This window comes from Siphateles boraxobius, unplaced genomic scaffold (genome assembly GCF_051911475.1).
Source record: "Siphateles boraxobius isolate OS27281-9 unplaced genomic scaffold, OSU_SipBor_1 31, whole genome shotgun sequence".
NCBI classification, from domain to species: Eukaryota; Metazoa; Chordata; class Actinopteri; order Cypriniformes; family Leuciscidae; genus Siphateles; species Siphateles boraxobius.
Window position 1 is genome coordinate 5,975,651 of NW_027508931.1, and position 19,099 is coordinate 5,994,749.

Below are 19,099 nucleotides of genomic sequence, written 5' to 3' on the forward strand. Positions count from 1 at the left end.
AGGACTGCCAGATGCCCTGGGGCAGTGCATGGTCCCGATTGGGCCAGTGCAGTATTGTCATGAAAGTTTGTCATTTGCACTTTTTTTTAAAGTCATGCCAATACAAACTTTCAAGTGACACAAAATAAAACTAAATTTGGTACTCGCACACTGTGTGAGAAGCCTAGTCTGTGCACACATCCGAAGAACGCACCCAGAAAGTCGCCCCTCAGACAGTGCACAAATACTAAATTGAGTTCTTTCACATATCATTGCACTTGAACGGAAAAATTCACGCAAACTTATGTCAAATTTGCAGAGTATCCAAGCAAACACAGTCGGTTATGGATTAAGTGACCATTAACAGTTGAGAAATAAAATGCACCTGTAACAGTCCGGATATATAATTTAATTTATTTTTTACTTTTTTTAAGGGGCGCTCGAAAAGCTTCTATCCTTGGTCGGTGTTTAATTGGTTTTGAAGGGATTTTGGTGCACCTATGGGAACAAGGTAGGAAACACTTTTCTACTTTGACTATGACTGTTTATCATTCTTTGCCAGCGACTTTTATTTTTTGGACTTATTGTGGACTAAATCATTTATTTTGTTCTCCATATGGTGGCACTTGTCGGTTAAACACAGCAATTGTAAAAACAACATCTGTAGGGTATTATTATTTGTTTATCTGTTTGTTTATAGAAAATGATGACTGAGACTGATTTCTCCGGGCCTACAAGGGGCTACACACTTTTAAGAGCTAAATACATAGACTACAAGTTCTATGATTTTGAATGCAATATTGATCCAGAAAATCACTGCTTTAACACAATTAATTCCATGTGTGATTACTATACAGAAGAAAAGTTCAATGATATAGTTAGCCTGAACAGTACATTTTCAGTAATACATTTTAATTGTAGGAGTTTGTATGCAAACTTTACCAAGATCCAGGAATAATTAAGGTCTTTAAAACATAAATTTTCAGCCATAGCGCTGTCAGAAACATGGGTTAATGAAACTCGAGGTGTAGATTTCTGTATGGAAGGTAACGAATTGCATCATTGCAGTAGAAGAGATAAGAGGGGAGGCGGTGTTCCCTTATTTGTGTCCACTGATTTGAAATGCAGAATTGTAGAATATATGACAACAGCCAGTAATTATCTATTTGAATGTATTACAGTGGAAATTGATATGGAAAAGAAGAGGAATGTTGTTGTTACATGCATTTACAGAATACCTGGGTCAAAAATTGAAACATTCAATGAACAGCTAGAAAAGGTGTTATGTCAGCTGAATGAAAAGAAAAATTATATTTTGTGTGGGGACACAAACATTGATCTGTTGAGTGTGAATAGACAAGCTGCAGCTAGTGATTATTTTGAGATGCTACACAGTAGAGGGTTGTTCCCATTGATCACCGAGCCAACTCGGATAACAACAACATGTTCGACATTGATCGACCATATCTTTACAAATGTTTTAGAAAGTAAAATCAAGAGTGGTTTGATGATCAATGATATAAGCGACCATTTACCTGTTTTTTTTGTGTTTTGGATTGTCAAATACCTAATGAGAAGGAAGCTGGCTGTAGGACTAAATATGTTAGAAAAAGGACAGATGAAGCAATTGGTAGATTTAGAAATGACTTGAGTGAGCAAGACTGGAAAGAGGTGTATGTCGGGGAAGTAAATGCAGCATATGAAGCTTTTCTAGATAAATATCTTACATTATATGAAGGGTATTGTCCATATGTGCAATATAGATATAAGGATAGCTTTAGTAAAAACCCTTTGATTACAAGGGGACTACAGAATGCATGTAAAATATCTCTTTATAGAGATTTTATTAAATTTAGGTCAAAAGAAGCAGAAATGAGGTATAAGTTGTATAAAAATAAATTAACAACAATAATGAGACAAGCGAAAAAATATTATTTTGGTAGTTTATTAGAAAGAAAAAAAACTGATATTAAAGGAACATGGAATGTTTTGAATAAACTGATTGGGAAAAGTACATGAGTTCAGGACAGTACATCACAACATTTTATAAACGAGGATAATAAGAACATTGAAAACATAAACGAAGTAGTAAACGAATGTAATTCTTTTTTTTTTAAATGTGGGACCCAAGCTAGCAGAGAATATTGAAAAACATAATTTAGGGTCACAGAATGGAGGGACAAGGGGGAGTAGAGTACTCCAATCAATGTTTCTTGGAGATGTTAGTGAAAATAAAATTGTATCAATAGTAAATGCATTAAAATACAAGACATCTACAGATATGGATGGGCTAGATATGATTATTGTGAAAAAAAAAATGATTGTATTGTTAAACCTTTAAGTTACATATTTAATCTTTCATTTCAGACAATGTTTGGGATCTTTCCTAATATGATGAAGGTAGCAAAGGTGGTCCCACTATATAAAGATGGTGTTAAGCATATGTTTACAAATTATAGACCAATTTCGTTATTATCTCAATTTTCTAAAGTCCTTGAAAAAAATGTTGTGCAAAAATTAGAGGAATTTATTGAAAAAAAAAACTGTTGTAAGATGAGAGCCAGTATGGAGTCCGTTCAGGTAGATCTACAGCTTCTGCGACCATGAATATAGTTGAGGACATAGTAAATGCAACCGACAACAAGAAACACACAATAGGTGTGTTTATCGATTTAAAGAAAGCATTTGATACAATTGATCATTCAATCTAGTTATTAAAGGTACAATCATATGGTGTGAGAGGAATAGTGTTGGATTGGTTAAGTAGTTATTTGAATAAAAGACAACAGTATGTTCAGTATAATAATAACAAATCCAATAATATGCAAATTCAATGTTGTATACCGCAAGGTTCAGTTTTAGGACCGAAATTATTTATACTTTATATTAATGATATCTGTGATGTATCGAAGTTATTGAATTTTGTTCTATTCACAGATGACACAAACATTTACCTCTCAGGAAATGATTTAAATGAATTGGTAATTAGTATGGAACAAGAAATGGTTAAAGTGAAGGAATGGTTTGATATTAATAGGTTGTCATTAAATTTAAAGAAAACAAAGTTTATGATTTTTGGTAATAGAAAAAAAGATGAAAGTATTGTACTATCAATAGCAATAATGAAAGTTAGGGAAATCAGGTTTTTGGGTGTGCTACTAGATGAAGGGTTGACTTGGAAACCACATATCTCACACATACAAAAAAAGATGTCTAAGAGTATTTTTGTATTAAATAAGGTAAAACACGTGTTAGATTATAAGGCATTGAAAACCTTGTATTGTGCACTGGTGTTGCCCTACATTAGCTACTGTGGAGGTGAGGAGTCATACGAATTATATTTAAAAAAGATTATAGAGAGCATACAAATGCCTTATTTTTTGGCTCTAAATTGTTAAAATTTAAAGAATTGGTCGAATTACGGACACTTATTGTTATGTTTTAAAGCAAGAGGTAGAGTATTGCCCACACACCTTCATGATGATGATGATGATGATGATGATGATGATGATGGTTGTGATTATGGTTTGCTTTTGTTTTGGATGAATATTTATAGAAATTGATGATGATGATGATGATGATGATGATGATGATGATGATGATGATGATGATGATGATGATGATGATGATGGTTGTGATCATGGTTTGCTTTTGCTTTGGAAATCTGTTTCAGGTTGATGTTTTGGTTTCTAGTTTGTTTCATTGTTATGTTGAGTTTATTTTTATTTTTTATTTTTTGTGGAGGGAGCAGGAAATATAAGATATTATTCATCCTGCCTCCTTTTCATCATGGTTTTATAAATTATATATATGAAGATGATGAAGTAAGTTAATGGAAAATATGAATGAAATAAACATAAACAGTATATTGGTCCTAAAGTAACAGCAGCCTAATAAACCTTTTGCTGTCTGTGTTTTTAATGTTAATCAAACAACAAAAGGTAAAAAAAAAAAAAAATCTCCCTGCTCTTGACTGTATAACCTTTATTATCCAACCAGGCCATGTAGAAAGAAAAAAAAAACTTAGCATTGAGCCCTGAAGAGACTGGTTGCATCTAAGAAATCAAGTTGGCTTTATAAAAGTTGTATAAATGGTGGGTTCAAAAATTACAAGATCAACTGATACAAAAACATCAAATTTTGGAGACAATTGTCATTGCTCACAAACACAATGAATGTAATTTGTCAACTGTGCTCTAAACTAATTTATTTTGTGATTATCAGACAATCTTTTAAAGAGGTACATTTTTGCAAGAATATCTAGATTATGTGATTTATAGTTCAATGAGAAAAGGATAAATTGTCCAGTCTTCAGGCTGTGGCTCAATTCTCAAAACTGTCACCTTCTACTTTGATATGTGATCTCTCTGATCCGCGTAGGTTGATATTCTAATTTCCCAGTGGCGGGGGAGTTTGTATTTTTGGTGCGACCCGCTGCGGGATAAAAAGTGTGTGAAATTGGAGCTGGTGTTGAATTAACGGTGAGAGGCTCTGGGAGAAGAAAAGATCAATCTCATTGGCTTTCATAAAATTGCATTCCATTTTCCTTCTTCATTATAGTGTGGGACGAGGAGAATGGCGATACCTATACGGTGAGTATCCAGAGAAATGAGAGCACTCCACTTTATTTGATTTTCATTTTAGCAATATAAAAATGATATCCCATTCGAGAGAATGCCGCACTTCTGTAAGCGCAGGCTCTTATTGGCAAGGGTTCCTGAAAATGACTTTACTCCTAATTTAGGTGCACCGTTTAGTAGGTAGGGGGAGAAGTAATCGTGTTTCACTTAGATTCATCTTTGAACTGACTTCTCATTTTACATGTTGATTTTCAAATCAAAGTTCTAAAAATTTTATCCACATAAATTCATACTATATACATTTGCAAATGTCTATAAATGAGAGAAATATATATATATGGTTTATTATATATAACCATATAAACCATGGTTTTAGTGCAAATATTTGCAAGAATTCTGTACCCAAATGTTTTAAAATACAGCGTTCCTTCATATGCATTTTGACATTTATGTATGTTTGCAGTCTCTCTGTGAGTTAAATTAATTAATTTTGTTGACCCAGGACTCTCAGGTGGTTAGCGTTGACCACCTCGAGACTGCCTCCATCTGCATAATTACTGAGCAGGCATGGCCAAACAGGAGGAGAGGAGAGCAGTGTATTTACATAAATCTGCATATGTCACCTGCACAGCTGACTGCCTCTGACACCAGCTATGAGTCACCAGCCACACACCTGAAAACACAAGCTCACACACTGTAAATGTATTCGGCACACAGAAAGACTGAGCTCATTATAACCTCATCACTGCTATACCATACACTTACAACAACACTCGTATCAGTACCGGAATGATTACGCTTCATTTTAAGGGTATAATGATGTGTCCTGCCATACTGAATTTAGCTGATGTTATTTTACCCATGTTCCCTACAAAATGCAACAATTTTATAGTGTAAACAAGTCAAAAATTATGTCTTATAATCCTATAGCACTGTATAAACTCCTGACAAAGTAATGTTAGTCAGTCCCTCTATGGATTGTGTCTGAATAAAGGCCCATCGAATGATATTAAAGATAAATGGAAGCTTTAGCATAAGTTCTGCCGGAAAGACTCAATTGCTACGTCACGTATTACCTTCTCATCTATCCAATCGTGTTGTAATACTCGTGGTATAAAAGGTACTTACACATGTCTGAGTTCGCAGATGCAGACGCAGATGCTGACGAGCTATGGACGGGGCCTACGCCAAATAATTTTATATCATAATATTGCTTGCTGGGCTGTCAATAAAATGTATAATTGTTACATTATTTATTCTCCCGAGTCTTTCTGGTAGAACTATAATGGTAAATATATCAGCGGCCACACCAACGGACAACCTTCGGATCCGTCCTTCGGATAAGATGTTAAACCGAGGTCCTGACTCTCTGTGGTCAATACAAAAAATCCCCGGATGTCCTTCGAAAGAGTAGGGGTTTAACCCTGGCATCCTGGCCAAATTTGCCCATTGGCCTCTGTCCATCATGGCCTCCTAATCATCCCCATATACTGATTGGCATTCAATGATCCAATTCAATCATACTAATAAGCAACTTAACAAACATCACATTTGTGTTTCTTTTTTTGCTATTGCTTAAGTTAGAGTGTTGAACTTTCTTCTCCAGCATCGTATCCTTCTGAGGTCCAGAATGACAGCACAGCTGAAAAGTTAGTTTGAGCTGCCCCCATACATCTATAAATACAAATGAGAACACTAAGGCCAGTTTTCTTGTGTAGCAGCTGTACGTCCTGCAAGTTTCTTAAGCCTAGACCATGCAACAAATAAGCTTCATGAAATCCAAGCCTTCTTCTCTGACTGAATGATCACGCTTTCGCAAACAACATAACATGGTAATGCCATCGTTTATATTTTGGTTTACTAGGAAAGTTATTTGCCCGCGTGTGCAAAGTTGTGCATGTTAGTGCATTTTGTGTGTTGTGCTGTGCTGACAGGAGCATATTCAGGGTAATAGAAGTGCACAGTTGTTACAGGGTGACTCAGTAAAGCGGAACTGAGCTCTGTCTCCATGTGCATGGATCGCTGGGTCCCTAGATGACAGAATGCCTCAGTGCCCTTTCCTATCGAATAAAATAGAATAGAATAGAATAGAATAAAAAGATTGAAACTCCAGGCTAGATTGTCCATCTTGCTGAATTGGTGATAAAATATATATTTTTCCATTGGAAAAAGTGGCACTTCTCATTGCATTTTTGCCCTGGTGACTGTGCTTTCCTTTCTTTGTCTGTTAGCTTAATGGTGTTGAGTGGTCTTCTATGTCAGTATAATCATGTTCTGTAGCTTAAGTAAATTGAAATTCAAAGGGAACAATCTTTTGTAAGGACTGCCACCACTCTCACTGTTCTAATTACATGGATCAATGGCTCTCCCCAAATACAAAAACTTGGAACACAGCGGTCAAACCAACTCCAAATCGGTGACTGTGTGCAAACTCAACAGTCATGCCCAGTCTCACACCCCAACACAAACGTTCACAAAAATGTAATGTAATGTTAAACTGCAGCATCCGCAGTACTGTTTTGGCAAACTACAGTGCCCATTCTTCCTCTTTTAGCTGTGCAACCTGTTGACACGACTGTCAATTGACAAAAAAGAAAGGCACTTTGGCAGAGATACTAGATTCCCACTGGGGCCCGAAGCAGTGCCAGCTAGACATTACTGCCGATCCCAGAGGAGTCCAAGAAAAGCTTGAAGACATTACTGTGCATCTCAGAGAAGACACAGTCCAGTGAATTGTGACAATCAAGAGGAACAGTTTGTTGATGTTTTTATTTAATTTTTTGAACGAGGACTGACAATTATCATAAGAGATCCCGTAGAGCCTGATTAACCAATCAAATCACTCACACCTTTCTGTTAAAACACAAATCTTTCAGGTGACAGCCTTAAATAACCTTCAATGTACTTGAGAATTAGATTGATAAATAATAATTAATAGGTCTTAAGTATAATAATGTTCAAAAATGCTCCTCATTATTTATTTATAAAAAGTCCAAAGTAAACACGCAGAGTTTCGGAATGACAACCACATGCCATGATCATATTAACTTCTGAAAATGTCAAGTAGACAAAACCACATATATTGTTCATAAAATCTGTGATCAAAAACTTGTTAATTCAGTAATGTCACTGTCTTTTGATTGGTGCCTACTTGTCTGAGGTGCTAGATAAATCACAGAAATTAAAATGGGTACATCTCCATTAATTTGCACATTTTCATTTTGCCCTTCATATTTTCCTTCCACGATCTAAGCCTGTCAGAGCTTGCAAAAAAAGACTTGCGAATAATGCAAAATATGCAAGTACATTCTTAGCCCCAAGAACATAACGTAATTGTTGATATTTTTAAGCAATAGAGTGGACAGGGCAACACAGACAAGAACGCTGTTTAATTTTTTTACAAGCATAAACGAACAATAGATGGAGAGAATGATAGATAGACAGACAGAACTATGGATGAATGGATGGATGGACGGACGGACGGACGGACAACTGGATTAAATTCAACCTATTTCAATTTCAACCAGTGACTCATTCAGACTATTTTCCTGACTGATAATGAATATCAAGGTGGGCAATACTCTATTATATTATATATTATATTATATTATATTATATTATTCTATTACACTACTATCTCACATGACTTTTTACATTTTGCACAAAAGGGGATCAGTGTAATACAAGCACCCCACACTCCATCCTGCTTGAGTGAAGCCACTGTCTGCTTTCTCTCACTGCAGCACTGACCTCTGCAGCATGTTCGGTCCCTTGTCTGATTTGTATTCACATGCAGTACAGGACCTCTGGACATCTATGAGGTGCATTTGCATTTTTTCATTTATTTTCTAAATTTTTTCATGTTATGCTTAAGGGCTGGGTGGGTTACAACTTCACCAGGCAACACATAGTTTATAATTTATCTGGAAAACTGATTAATATGTTGTTGCTCTCAAAACACTCATGGTGAAGCCTTTTTCATGCAGGGCAGTGTATGAGTATCCTGTGGGGACGTACATGCTTAATGTGTAATTAGACTGTAATTTCATTAATCACTCTGATTCTCGGGGTCTCGGGAGAGTTGTATTGTGTGAACGTGGAGAACTGTGAGGAAACGACTCCATTATTAGCAGTTCTTACATTCTGCTTTTCTTTTTCTGCTGGTTTAATGTCATTGTTCCAGTTTGACAGGGACAATGTTGGCCATTCTAAAGTGCTTCGATGAAATCTATCTTAACTGCCTGTGAAAGATCTAGACAGGATCTGTCTGGATGGCGGCATGGTCTGCCAGAATCTTTATGTGAATCTTTATGCAGAAATTTCTATGATGCTGCAACAGTTACAAACAGCAGATGCTGGAAGAGATGGGAATCACAAAGGCTTTGTAAACATCCACAATCAAACAGAATAATTTATGAGCACCAGGTCATTTTGATGTTTTTGTTTGGACACTGCAGCTTTTATTTCCTCTTTTTTTTAAATAAATGAAAAAGTATTGTGCATGATAATGAGAATAATGAACAATCAACATTCACCAGAGGCCCTCGAGAACTGTTCTTTATCCAGCTGGCGTGCACATGTGGCTCAGACGGCCACGGTGTGTGAAAGAAAGGAAGCAAGAGAAAGCCAAAAATACACAAATTCCCCAATCAAACCTGAACCCTCTCATTCACCGCTGATGACATCATTGCCGTACCTTGCAGCAGAGGAACGTCTTTGAGGAACCCTCCACTGTACTCCACCTGGAACTCCTTCTCCTGAAATCCCGGTACACATTCAGCATTCTCTTCTTTTTCCTGCGCTCCAGTGCACACAACCTGAAATAGAAACAAAGATTTCCTTTTGATTACTGAATACAGGGGAAAAATTTTAAAATGTTAAGATAATGAATCATCCTGGATCCTGGGGTCTGTGCAGCTGTAACTCAAGTCTGTTAATATAAATATGTTTTACACCTAACCCTAACCTAACAGTCTACTAACAATTTACTACAGGCTACTAATACTCTAATGAGAGTTAGTTGACATGTACTTGCAAAGTTACTAATAGTTTGTAGAATGTCTAAAGTGGACTATCAAAATTTAAGTGTAACCAAATATTTTAATACAAATATCAATGTAAATATATGAATAGCTATCAAGCGAGATAAGATGCAAAAAATAACTCAAATCTGTACAGGTGTGCTGTCTGTGAATCGTCTCGATGTGAACAGAGACATCCGACACGTGCACAGAAAGTCACTTCAGACAGCGCACCAGTAGAGCATTCAGTTCTCTTTCGCGCTTCAACAGACAGGAACACACAAAATAATGTCAAAATGGCTGTTTGCCCCGTGTGTGTGTGTGTGTGTGTGTGTGTGTGTGTGTGTGTGTGTGTGATGATCACACCTTTCAAGACAGAGAACTCCACTTAACATGTCCAGAATAAGTGTCATAATTCCATAATTCTAGCTTGTATGTGATTGAGGGAATGTAACTTTAGTACATTCAGTGCACTTTTTTACTTTTCTGACTAATTTATTCTCAGACCTGAACTACACAGTTCGAGGTTTTCTGTATAAAGGAATCGTACAACCTGATGTTGCCTTATTTCATATTTTGAAAAAAACAAGGCACTTGTTTTTCCAGTTCTTAGTTAAAAACAGCTTCAACTGCACTGGTAAAACAAGTGTACTAACCAAACCTGCATTGTTTTGTAATTCAAATAGATCAGCAAGTCCATTTTCTGTCAACCCAGCAATGACTAAATGCTGCTTTTAAGGTGAGTGAGAGCACAACAATTCTGCTTTTCTGGTCAATTATACTAATTTGACGTTGCCTTCCACCCAGCAAAGCAAAGCTTGTTTTCATTAAGAACTAAAGATAATCATCATCTAGCTTTTAAAACTCAGAGGAAATTGATGTTTTGTGGCTTTTAGGTCAATGGTAGATGGAGAGGTTTTTAAGATCACTATTTTTTCCATTTTGTAAGAGCCAGGGAACCATCCTGTTCCAACCTTTATGTCCATCTTCCTCTTTTACTTCCAGCAACATTATTACTCTTTCACACCTGTTTTTGTTCTCCATCAATCACCATTTCAGTTGAAGGGAAGCGGGGATTATTTCTGACAATGACACACCCTGTAAGCCATCCTTGAATATACAGCCCTGTTCCTCCTCTCAGTTCTATATACATAACAACTCTAAACATACAGACAGAATTTCAGAGGTTCCCTCAACAGTTTCTTCTTTGGGAATACATTCAACACAGATTCAATACATCAGAAACACAGAGCATAAATCATCAGCCCCGCATTCATGAATAACCATGGCTTTGGCTTAGTTTTCTCACTTTGTGATTTAGTAAAACCCCATGCTTTCTTAATAACCTTTACTTATTAATGGATATGCACAATCACATAGCAGCTTTGTAGCCAAAAAAGCTATTCTTCATAACTTGAAAGTAAAAAAAAACAAACATTAAAGCACACAGGGCCGACCGTTCCTATGGGCAAAAAAAAACAAAATTGCTCCACGGTGATTCATTGACAATAAATATTTAGTAATACTATCGATTTAACTGCACTGACTCTATTGACTATTTGAACTGAAATGAGCTGCATAATGACGATAACTTTGTAACATTAACACTGTTATTGAACTGAATTGAATCAACATTGAATTGACTTGAGCTGATGACACTATCTTCTGTAGAGTTGCTTAGCCGAATTGAACTCGTTTCATAATTAATGATCTTTGCGACATTGACACATTTATTGAACTGATATGAAACAACATTGAACTAAATTGAACTGCACAATGACACTTTCTTCTGTAGATTTAAATCTGACAATGTTCCCCAATTTGAAGAATCGTATTTTCCCGCAGGACAATGCTACATGTCACACAGCTAGGCCAATAAATGTGTGGATGGAGGACACCTGTCATGTCCAGACAATCTCCAGGCCTGAACCCTGGAATGTGATCAGGATGAAGATAGAAGGCCACAAGCCATCAAACAAAGACAAGCTGCTTGAATTGTTGCATTAGGAGTGGCATAAAGTCACCCAACAGCAACATGAAAGGTTGGTAGAGAGCATGCCAAGACGAACGAAAGCTGTGATTGGAATTCAGGGTTATTCCGCCAAATATTGATTTCTGAACTCTTCCTAAGTTAAAACACTGGTATTGTGTTGTTTTAATGAATATAAACTTTCTGAAATCATGGCATCTTTTTTGTTATTTTGCTCAATTGTCATTTTCTGAAAACAAACGCTCTAAATTACAATATTTTTATTTGAAATTTAGAAGAAATGTGGTCAGTAGTTTAGATAATATAACACAAATGTTCATTTTACTCAAACACATACATAAATACTATAAATAGTAAATCCAGAGAAACTGTTGCAATGGTCTCAATTTTTTCCAGAGCTGTATACACATATACTGTACATGCATGATGTTTATACAAGTGGGACCTATTTTCATTTCCCAGTCACTTTAATCTTCTTTTCCTGTTGTTGTTCCCCAACTTGTACCCATCAGTAAAAGCCATCATTACTCAAATAAACTAAACCATGAAATATAAACCAACTTGCATATAAACTTTCAATATAGAAATTCGTATACAAGGCATTCAGTGAAATGCCTTAATAGATACCTATTTTTTCCAACTAAGGTTTCTTTAGTTGATATTGAAGATATTATCCATGTCAATTAAATAAGATCAGATGAAAATGTCAAAGTGTTGGTTTGATTTGCTTTGCGGAGAGTTGATTTGGAGACTGCAGGCCGGGAAGGACCTTGTAAGGATCCAGCTGGGACACGGGATACACAATAACAGGGCAGCACTCAAACATCTGCTGCACCTTACTGTGTGTTCAGATGAGCATTCTGAATCTAAGATTGTATGCTTCTATACTGTCGCAATTTCTTGAAAGAAGAATGCATGCCAGGGAGCTTCAGTATTAGGGAGCTTCAAGCACGTTATTACTACAGCAAGTCAAGAGTTTCAAGGAAAAACTGCAACTGAAAAAAAAGCCATTTGCGTTAGCACACTCAGCAATCCGGCTCAAAGTTCTCTTTGACGTGTCCCCTAGGATATGACAGACTGAAAAATAATGGAGGATCTCAGCACGTAGTATTTTGAGGGGGAAATAAATGCTTATTTTAGCTTATTTTCTAGATTTAATGAGCCAAATCTGACAAAAGTGCTGTGTTTACTGAAATGGAAAAAAATTCTATCATTCTTGTTCAACAGGTTAATTTGCTGCTAAAATAGCACTGCCCTAAGTGACGCTCAGATACCACTATGCCGTCTCTTGTTAAACTCACAAAGCATACTCTGCCTTATCTCTGATTTAATGGCAAATTCATCAGGGGGTTAAGGTTGCCGCTTCCATAAAGGTCTCCACTCTTTATGGTTGTTTCTATTCCACCCACCGCTTCGGAAGTCCTTTAGGAGTTTGCTTAATGGAGTTCCTCGAAACAGAACAGAATCTAGTTTAGTTACTCGGGAATTCAATAACTTTTTTTTAACTGCAAATGAAGAAAAATTTTCTTTGAATATTCTCAGCAGGGCAGAAAAAATTTCTTTTAATATTCTCAGACAGGGCATTACATATAAGACAGCATGACAGAAATTTGAACATCCATCCGGACAAAAAAAATGTCAGAGCAGATATTATCACAGGGCATATCTGCACATGTTTGCCCTCTCTCAGAAAAAAAAAGAATAACATGATGAAGAAAAAGAGGGGGGAAATGAGACATTAATTATGTTATGTCCTTCAAACTGCCCAAGGCAAAGTGTCAGCAAAAAAAATTGTAAAAAGAGTTAAAAATAAATTGTAAAAGGAAGTTAAAGGGCCGTTCACACAAGACATGATCTTGAAATCTTGATTTTTTTTTTTTTATTGGTCTAGGTAAATGTGCTAAAGAACAGGGTTTTTTAGGTAAATGTGCTCAAGAACAGGGTTTTTTTAACTTTCCACTGACAAATAGAACGATCCCTTTCATTCTTTTTCTGCCATTGATGGAATTGTCTGTCATTTATGACTAAACGCTTCCATGCCATGGATGGAAATTTTCCGGCAATTCATGTTTTCAATGTTATTTCAGATCAAAACACAGGCGAAGAAGGAGCAGAAACAAGTGATAAGCATTGGGAAACGCTTCCTTTTACAGTATGTTAACTTACGTGTACTCACAGTGTACTTACCTAAGAAAGTACTGGGTAATAATGGTTAATTTTACAGTGTGTTAACTTACGTGTACTTACAGCGTACTTACCTAAGAAAGTACTGGGTAATATAAGGTAAGTAGATGCGTTAAGGTTAGGTTTAGGGGTAGGTTCAGGGTTAGTACCTAGTTATTACCCAGTTATTTTAATTACTATAATAAGTACATAGTATGTATATGGTGGACAGGACTGTAAAAGGAAGTGTTACCAAGCATTGCTTAGTGACAAGTAAAATAATGTGATCATCAAACATTAAACAGCATATAAATTAAAACAGCCAAACATTACCAAATGGAATTTCGACACAGGAAGCGGTATAGGACTGTGAAGCTTTGGGGATGTTGATGGACGCAATCTACCCCATCTATGTTTTAATTATCTTTCTGAATCCGATCTGGTCTTAGACAAAAACCTGAGGTTCTCAGCTTTTTATTCAAAATGTTGCTTTTTTTAATGAAACTTGAGCACGTTCAAGGTTTGATAACATAAAAAGAATGCATTAAGCTAGAATAAAATGGGTTTTTGTTGTTGTTGTTTTAAGCAGAGTCTCATTTCTTTCTTTTGATAAATTGCACATTCAGATATTCATTCAACAAAAATATTCAGGGGGCCATGAACGTTTTGTGTAAATGATCAAAAATGCCAGCACTGGCTGGCAAAAACATAATATATAGTTAAAATTATAAAAGACTTGTTATGCTTTTTCCATTATATATGTTCTTAATTATATATTTTTTCCTCATTATATACTTTCTTAGTCAGGATTATAGTTACATTGTTATAGTTATATACATACACCTATAAATGTGCCTTCTGTTCAATTCTGTTGCACTCTGTCAAACTACTTTTAAAGCTAGAAAGTCTCCTGTGTGAGTGGTCAAAATGTGTGTCTATAAGAGTATCTAAGTTGGTGTCAAAGCAGATGACATCCAATGGGAGCACAGAGAAATGAGGTAAGAGGAAAAGAGTGTATGTGCGCCTATGTCCACAGAAATCTGTGGCTCTGTTTGATGTGACAAAAGAAAGCCAAGCGCAAGGGTATTGTGCAGGCCTCCCTTCATCTCTGCTGCATGGCTGCTTACAAAGACGGGCGTCCAAAGCAAGAACACCACCTGCTACCTGGCCTTTACTTATTCCCTCTCTCCCTCCCTCAATAACGCTCACTTTTAATCTTCTCTGTCTGAACTGGAAAGCGTTATTGATTACTTGGCATGTTGGTCGCCTTATCGGTTCATTTCTGTGATACAGCTGTGTGGAGACTTCATTAGTTTATAATAATTTGACTCAGCATGATTTCCTTATTAAACACAACAAGAGAAGATGACACTGGTGGGCTGTGATTGAGGGGACAGGGGTTAGAAAATGACAATGTCCCCTGCTGGTGCAGATTAAAAAAAAACATTTAAATGCGCTTTTAGAAGTCTCTTCTTTTCTTCTAAAGTCGTACTGCTTGTGAACAACAAAGGGGATAAATTAAATGGATAGTTCGTTCAATAATTAAAGTTCTGTCACCATTTACTCACCCTTGTGTCATTACAAACCTGTGGGACTTGTTTTTCTTCTATGGAACACAAAATTAGATATTTAAGATGGTTTTCTGTGCAGTTAAGGAGGACTGAAGCTTTTAAGCTTTGAAAAATCACACAAAGCACATACAAATGCACTATATTCCAAGTACTCTGAAATCATAAAGTCACACGAAAGATAGAAATATTCTCCACCATTGGACTGTTAACTACTGCAACACATTGTATGTTTGTACTATTTAACTGTGACTATAATCACACTATAATATAGTCAGTTGATCTATACCAGATCAGTCCGATTGGTTTTGTTAACAGAATAAATTAATTGAAAAGATCATCAACATCTTCAACTCTCTTGATCGTGCCATGGTTTAGAGCATATAGATTTATTTAAATTTCAGTCAGTTTCTCATGCAGAGCTTTCATTTGGAAAATTTTGAATATAGCACACAAGGTTGTATGGGCCACTTCACAATACTTGTATGGCGCTTTTGCATAGTTTTTAAAGCTTGAAAGCTTCAGTGGATGTTTATTGTAAAAAAAAAAATGATAAAAGGTGTTAAATATATCTCTGCAAGTCATAGAGGAACGACATGAGGGTGAGTAAATAATGACAGAATTGACATTTGTAGATGAATTGTGCCTTTAAGATTGAGGAAAATACTAAAAATGAAGCAGCAAGGGATGTGTTTGTTATTGTAAGAGATATGTGTGACAAGAGACAAGACAAATAAAGTGACAGAAAAAACTTCAAAACTGATGAATACCATTTCTTTGCTATGGCTTTATATGACTCCGCTGTGATATAGAGGTTATCGTTTACTCAGCTCCTCCTGAGAGAGACTGGCTTTTTGCTTTGCTTCACTGAGGGGAAACAGAGTTCAAACCCATCCTCCGTCTCCGCTCATAAACTGCGCTATAAATCCCTGAGTGATACTGAAGATCTAAACATGTGCCTTCCTTTGTGTTCTGACTACATTAACACTGAGCCTGGGCAAAAAAGCTTGATGAGTATCTGACAAAACTCATTAGTTTGTTAGCTTTAGCACTTTTCCAAGGCCCACACCATAATTTATGCATGCAACTCACGCTTGGTAGCTGGATTCTTTTGGCTTCATCAATGAGGTCAGTATCAGAGGCACTAACTCTGAGCTTACCCATAATGCCTGGATTAATTCTTCCCATAGAAAGTCAGGAACCAACATATTTTCCTGAAACTACACCACTGTAAAGCAAACTTAGCAGGTCTAAAGCGTTGTAATCCCTTTCCAAGGGATCTACTCATTAGACCTTCTAACCTCAAAACTACTGGAGAATAAAAGTAACAGATGAGAGCATAGCCATAACGCATGGCAGCGAGAGCTAAGATTAATTTTCTTTCAGCAATTTTAATGTCCCATTCTACATTTTACAGCTCGCCTAAATTGTGCAACCTAGTTTGCAAAGGTTCATTAGCAAATTCAGTCGTACACCATATGGAGTAAAATGGGTGACTTGATTGCCATTGAAGGGTTTTGAGGTAATATAACTGTTGAGGAACAATCCTGCAGATGGCTGAACGTAAAGACTTTTTGTGGTCGAGTTGCATTCTACACAATTGATGGCACTTGCAGAAGCACATAAACTCACGGATTCTTTTTTGTGCTTCACAGATTTTTCTCTTAAATAAAGATGTCAGGTGAGCGAATAAAGTTCCCCAGCTTTATTGGGTGAGAGAAAAGCAACGACCACATATACGGCGAGTATCAGATCAATATGTCACTACATTCTCTGTTAAAAGAGAAAGCTAACAGCTTTAAGTGTCCCCCCTATCTTCTAGAGTCCAAGTTAAACCTTTTACTGTCATTCAACTACTAAATCAGAACAAATTGATATCAACATTATTATCACGCAGCCATAATGATTGTAAAATAGGCTATTCCTTTTTTATAGATCATCTCCCATAATACTGCTCAGAGAATCACATATTTAATTAATTAGTTAATTAAAGTCATCAGCAATTTCAATAAGTCTGAAAGAAATTGATAAAAAACTAAGAAAGCCTTGCAAATGTATACTATAACAGCATCACAGGGACATTATATATTAGTTAAGTTAACTCTGAATTGCTTAGGTCAACATTAAATTAAAAAAATTTAAACAAGACACCATTTTCTTTCATAATGAAGATTCCTGGTCCTTTTGCAATTCATCTGTTCTAGTTTTAAGACAAAAAAAAGTCTTCATAATCGAATAACTTGCTCTCCCAAAATGATACTGATGTAATTTCAATAACTGACTGTTAATCGCCATTCAGACAGCTATTTGGGCATTATTTTGACAAAAATCACATTTGGTGTAGCTTCATTTAGGTATGGAAAATCCACTTATATAATAACCATTTAATATAATTTGGAAATGCATTACATTATGAAAGTTAAATGGGTTGTGAATATCAATTCATAAACTAAACCTAGGGTCGTCAAGACACCAAAAGTTTAGACTGAAATGTCAGGCTTCTCATTACCAATTTTAACATTGCCAAACTAATATGCAATTGAACACACAATTAATGAATTTAAATAGGAACATAAATTAAGTTAAAAACTTAAGCAATATTTATATTTAACTAAACTTTCACTATTACTTAAGCAATATTTATATTTATATTTAAGAATCATGACAAAACTAATATACTAATGAACTTGCTACTTTCTTTAAACAGATTAATATTCATTTAGTATTAATAATAGTCATAGTTAATATTGCTCCTACAGCTTGAGATTAACTAATTATTCAAGACATGTACACCGTTAATAACACAACAAACAAATATATAAATAAGCAGTGCTTGAAACAGCCAAATTTGTGTTTTCAATTTCAAACTGAATCAAACGTTGTGTTCATGTTCAATTGTCTTATCCAACCAAAAGCAGTGAATCTGTTAGCATTGACTAAGACTGTAAACAATCTGAATCCAGTACATTTGAAGGAATACTTAAAAGGGCATAATTGTCCATTTTTGACTGGCTAAAATTGTACAGTCCTAAAAGATACTTTTATTTAATTCCTGTAATGAAGGCACCAATACATGTGACCTTGCTTGCAGGTCATAGATAGAATTCTGCGGTAAGTAAGTAGCTCGGATGCCGCAGACACTGAGTAAACTCTGCCCAGTGGTGTTCAGCGTATGACATTTACACGCAGGGTAAAGAAGTCTATTTTGGGCATGTGGCTTTTTAAAAACCTGTGCGGACGGTCACTCAGCAATGGGCCCTGAAGGCTTTAGCAGGGAGGCGTTGTCTTTTTAAAGAGTAGTGATGATGGCCTCCGGGCAGGTGCTGTGACAGGCCTGAAGTGTGATTAAGGTTAAGACTTCATTGATGAAAGCCAGTGCAGCCAGAGCCACTAGGCAGAGTCTGGTGTAAATGTCAGCTCAAGGGAAAAAAAATCAATATGGTCAAATGAGTTCACAGACAACCTGATTGGGAATGGCTGCAGCAACTTAAGTGTGTGAAAAGTTTGTGGCGTTAGGGTGGGTTTCTGATTTGAGCCGCAAAAATATATACTGTTTATATTCCACATTGTCTTAACAATAAGTTTCATGCCTAGCTGTTTTTGTCACTTAATTAAAGCCATCCAGAGATTCATTTCAGCTCTATATTAAGATTGTACTATGTTCTGGTGCAGTTTAATCTGCAATTTAAATTAGGTTGTAGCATTTTGTTCTGCAGACAACTTTGAGGGAGGACATACTTGCAGACCATGTTATTTTTATGTTTTGTGGTTAGAGTTTTGCTTCATCCAAATTTAATA

At 36.0% G+C, this 19,099-nt stretch overlaps 1 protein-coding gene across 2 annotated transcripts in view; it reads right to left on the reverse strand.

The window, feature by feature from the left end:
• cdh13 (cadherin 13, H-cadherin (heart)) overlaps positions 1-19,099 on the reverse strand; it is a 426,287-nt gene that overhangs the window by 305,767 nt on the left and 101,421 nt on the right. For both annotated transcript variants that reach the window (XM_077193535.1, XM_077193536.1), the window contains one exon: positions 9,256-9,376. In XM_077193535.1, coding sequence (XP_077049650.1) covers positions 9,256-9,376 — 121 coding nt within the window. The remainder of the gene's footprint in view (positions 1-9,255; positions 9,377-19,099) is intronic.